Source organism: Lipotes vexillifer, unplaced genomic scaffold, assembly GCF_000442215.2.
Source record: "Lipotes vexillifer unplaced genomic scaffold, Lipotes_vexillifer_v1.1 scaffold239, whole genome shotgun sequence".
Taxonomy (NCBI): domain Eukaryota; kingdom Metazoa; phylum Chordata; class Mammalia; order Artiodactyla; family Lipotidae; genus Lipotes; species Lipotes vexillifer.
In genome coordinates this window covers 1,808,441-1,813,236 of record NW_006769620.1, presented here as the reverse complement: position 1 = coordinate 1,813,236, position 4,796 = coordinate 1,808,441, and the positions used below count along the sequence as shown (strand labels likewise).

Here is a 4,796-nt window from a genome sequence, read left to right as displayed (position 1 = left end):
TACGCGGGCCTCTCACTGTTGTGGCCTCTCCCGTTGCGGAACACAGGCTCCGGACGCGCAGGCTCAGCAGCCATGGCTCACGGGCCCAGCCGCTCCACGGCATGTGGGATCCTCCCGGACCGGGGCACGAACCCGTGTCCCCTGCATCGGCAGGCGGACCCTCAACCACTGCGCCACCAGGGAAGCCCCATGCTTGCTTTTTTAATGTTCTTAAATTCCGGTATTTCTTAGATTTCCCATAAACTGTAAAGCTAACATAGACACATATATGTAAAACAAGGTAGATCTGATTCTATAGAAATTTAACTTGCTATTCAATGTAAGATACTCTAAGATGAAGTTTTTCAGAATGAAGGACACCCGAAAACTCATTAACCAGGATACATAATTTAGGCTAAAATAAAAATGGTGTGTATCTAATAATTTAATATCTACAGAATTTGATAGCTGCAGACCAAATCACAGAGTTGTCATAATAAGCCATACTTTTGCATAAATTTTCTATTAAACATTAGGCCAATGAAGATTGGCCTGGCATTGGTTAAAAGCTAAATTAGGTTATGAAAAGTAAGCAAATCACAGTACTCTCCTATAAATCAGCCACAGTCTTGGGTCTTTACTAACCATTTTTACTAAGCACAGTCCTCATTAACCATCAAAATAACCAACTTTCTTTTTTCAAATACATCAAGTCAGTCTTGAGCAAAACTATCAATACATTCTTTTTTTTTTAAATAAATTTATTTTATTTATTTTTAATTTTTGGCTGCGTTGGATCTTCGTTGCTGTGCAGAGGCTTTCTCTAGTTGTGGTAAGCGGGGGCTACCCTTCATTGCACTGTGCGGTGCATGGGCTTCTCACTGCGGTGGCTTCTCCTGTTGCAGAGCATGGGCTCTAGGTGCACAGGCTTCAGTAGTTGCAGTGTGCAGGCTTCAGTAGTTGCGGCACGAGGGCTCGGTAGTTGTGGCTCATAGGCTCTAGAGCGCAGGCTCAGTAGTCGTGGCACACGGGCTTAGTTGCTCCGTGGCATGTGGGATCTTCCCAGACCAGGGCCCGAACCTGTGTCCCCTGCATTGGCAGGCAGATTCTTCACCACTGGGCCACCAGGGAAGCCCCTATCGATACATTCTTTTCTAAAAATTTGAGTTTCACATATTACTCTGTACTAGGAATTCCTCTGTTATATTTTCCTTTGCTCAACATAATTTTTCCTTACTAATGGACATAACTTTAAAAGGCAATTTATTGCAAAAGCTAAGTACAAAATTCTAAGCTTATAGGTGACATCCATTTTTATAACATTTAAACTCCTCTGCAGTAGCCAAACGATGATGATAAAAATGGTAACAGTAACAATAATGCTCAGTAATTAATACGAGCCCACGCTTTACATCCATTACCACATCTAACTCTCACGAAAATCTGACAGCGTAGGCATGATCCACAACATTCATGTCCTTCTGCACACAGGGAAAACTGACATGCAGAGAGGCAAACTCAAGTTCCCAAGATCATACAAATAGTAAGGGGTAGAAATAACATGAGTTTTTAGGAGAGCTCTTAACCACTGTATTTCCCTAACTCCCAGGAAAAGACTTCACCATCCACCCCTGTCTGCAATAAGCATTTGTCATGAACATGAAGACAGAAGTATGGACTGTCCCCTCCTTCTGGTTGGAAAATGACCCAGGAGGTTTAGTTCACTCATCTCGGATTTCCTAGGTTAGTTCTGAAAGAGGGTGTGTTACGAGACCCAAGCCTTTTCCCTCACTCCCATGTCCTTAGGAAAATTATACTTTCTTAGCCTTGCTGATTTTTCTAATTACAAAATATATGCTAGAATATTATTTGAGTGGAAATATATATTCCAAATCCACAGACATGTGTAATGTAGTTAAGAAAATAAATTCTTTAAATTCCTTACTTAACTCAAACTCAAGTGTTAATAGATACTTCCAGAATTTTTCTACACATAGAACTATATCTACATATTCACGGAAAACAAATATACACATATAAGAACACAGCAGATATGTGTATATACCCATATATTTTACAAAGGTGCGACACTTCATATGTTATTCAAAAACGTCCTTTGTTATTGTTCCCTGAAGAGCAGATCTTCAACATTAATCTATTGGGTTGGCCAAAAAAGTTCTTTCGGGTTTTTCCGTAACATCTTATGGAAAAACCCAAATGAACTTTTTGGCCAACACGCAGTATTTGAGAAGAACAGACTTACCTATGTTTTTAATTATTTTATAGATTAATTGATCATTTTGTTTTTCTTTTTTATGGTACATAAAACTATGGTGAATCTTAATAGGGAATCTCAACAATAGAGCCAAAGTACAACATTTAAAAAATTGAGTATTGGTTAAGAAATTACATTATCTTAGATTTTCTAGAATGGTTGCAGTTTTATGTAATTTTTTCCTTTCCAGTACAGGTTATTTGTTAAATATTTAACTATATAATATTAAGTTTTTAATTTTGAAAGACTTTTCACATCTCTATAGTCTCAAACTTCAATCCTTATAGCTTGAACCATGCAAAAAAGTTAACTTAAAATGGATCATAGACCTAAATGTAAACTATACAACTTCTAAAAGAAATAGAGCAGAAAAAGACTGCATTTTGACTTTGAGTTAGGCAAAGATTTCTTAGCTCCTACACTAAAAACACAATCCACAAGGGGGAAAAAAAAGTGATAAATTAGACTTCATAAAAATTAAGAACTTCTGGCTCTTCAAAAGACACAGTTAAGACAATGAAAAGAAAAGCCAAACTTGGACAAAATGTTTGCAAATCACAAATATAATAAAGGAATTGTATCCAGAATATATGAAAAACTCTTAAAACTCAAAAAAAAAAAAAAAGAAACTACAACCCAATTAAGAAAAAATAGGCAAAGGATTTATATATTCTAAGCAGCTAGATATATCCTTTATATATAGTACCATAATTTATATATACACCATAGTTTAGTTGTCTAACTCTTTAGAGAAATTATTAATCTTATGCTTCCTCCAGCTCTTCAGTTTCAATGATTAGGATGTTATGCTAATTGCTTTTTTGTACAAGGCTTGTTAAATCGTAGGAGAGAAGACCATCAGCACATGATCAATCCTTTCATAATAAATTTACATCAGTAGCTGCTAGAGAAAGAGAAAGAAGGGAAATGGAAAAAGAGAGAGAGATTCAGGTAGAAATAATGGTACTTTACTCTATAAAATAGACTTCTCCGTTTTCGGTATAGGCCATCTCCCAGTTTTCAGGTAGAGGACCTAAATTATCCTCTGCAGAAAGAGGTAGGTATTGAGGGAACTTCTGAGAAGGGTCCGTGATGGGAGCGGCGATGATGCTACTATTGACAGGCGGGAGCGTTGCTTCTTGAAGACTGTGCTCTTCTTGGTCACCAGAATCGGCTGTTTAATCATGGGGAGAGAAAAAAACCATCGTCAATCATACCCCAAACTGAGGCGTTCACTACTGTGGGCATCTATATTCTTAAAAGCCTTCATCCTTTCCTAATTGCTGGACATCGACTATACTGTTTTATTTAGATGAAAGTTCTTTGAATAGAAAACATCAAAATGATGAATCAACTTTATTTTACTGAAAAAGAAAGAAGGGAAAAACATGCACAAATAATGAATTGCTCACAATCTTGGAAATGTCAAAGAAGAAACACATTCATGACTCAAACCCTCAAGTCCCTTAAACTAAGAAGGCCATCAGATCACAGACTGAGCTGCACTCTCATCCCATAGGTATCATTTGGTTTCATGACTGAAGAGGACTTTTGGAGGCAAGAAAAAAATCAATTCCAAAAAGTTTAGAACATAGAGACAGCTCTACCACTGAGTCAGATTCTAGCCTCCTTGGGAAAAGTGAGGAGAATGTTACTGTGAAAACCAAGACAGTTACCTCCAGAACAGTACTGTGTTGCTGGACTGCTTTGACTTGAGTCCTGAAGGCTCTAAGTACCTGAGTCTCCTTGCCTTCTTATTAACTAGAAACAACAAGAGGTGATGTCACCGAAGTCTCCACAAACGGCACTGTTGACATTCTCAATCTCCATGGGGCTTTAAAACATATTAATCTGGGGATGTAGTCATTTTCTATCTCCCTCAGTAATTCTCCTGCAGACATTTCTGATTTACTCAAAGCAGACTGAGGAATAATAAAAGGCTCTTTTCAAATCTTCCCCCGATCAATAGCTCCCAACAACACACATGAGAATAAAGGTAATCCAAAAGTTGGATGGAGGACATGTCAAGCCTATTAAAACAACCACCTCCACCAAAAACCCACTGCCGTTGATGAGGCCGACTGGCCTTGCCCTGCCTTGCATCTACCCCCTCGTCTTCTGGTACCACCGCTCAGATCTCCATTTGGAAATCATCCCCTCCATGCAAGGTCCATGTGGTCCAGGTGGGGACTGACTTACACCCACTCCAAGTTCATGCAGTGGGCCCAAGTCACACCCCTATCACTCTTGCCTTTATGACTGAATCAAGCACATGATCCAAGGCCAACTAATGTAGGCACGGAAGTGCTTGCTGGAACTATCAAGCAAGAGGTAGCCTCTTGATGCTGAAGTTATTAAGCTGATAGATTCTCATGTTGTAAAGCTTGGCAAGACTTGTCTGAAAATTAAACTCATGTAGAGGAAAGCAGAGACGAAATACAGAGAAAGTCACCTAATACCCCTGATGAAGCCTCTCTGATTTCATGTACTCCTGGCCTCTTTAATTGCTTGATCTCCTAAATTCCCTTTCCTGCTGCAACTG

General features: G+C 38.8%; 1 protein-coding gene across 1 annotated transcript in view; it reads right to left on the bottom strand.

Moving 5' to 3' along the window:
- MAGI1 (membrane associated guanylate kinase, WW and PDZ domain containing 1) overlaps positions 1 to 4,796 on the bottom strand; it is a 627,906-nt gene that overhangs the window by 108,527 nt on the left and 514,583 nt on the right. Inside the window, 1 exon segment of the mRNA XM_007445682.1 lies at positions 3,227 to 3,428. Within this exon segment, the coding sequence (XP_007445744.1) occupies positions 3,227 to 3,428 (202 nt within the window).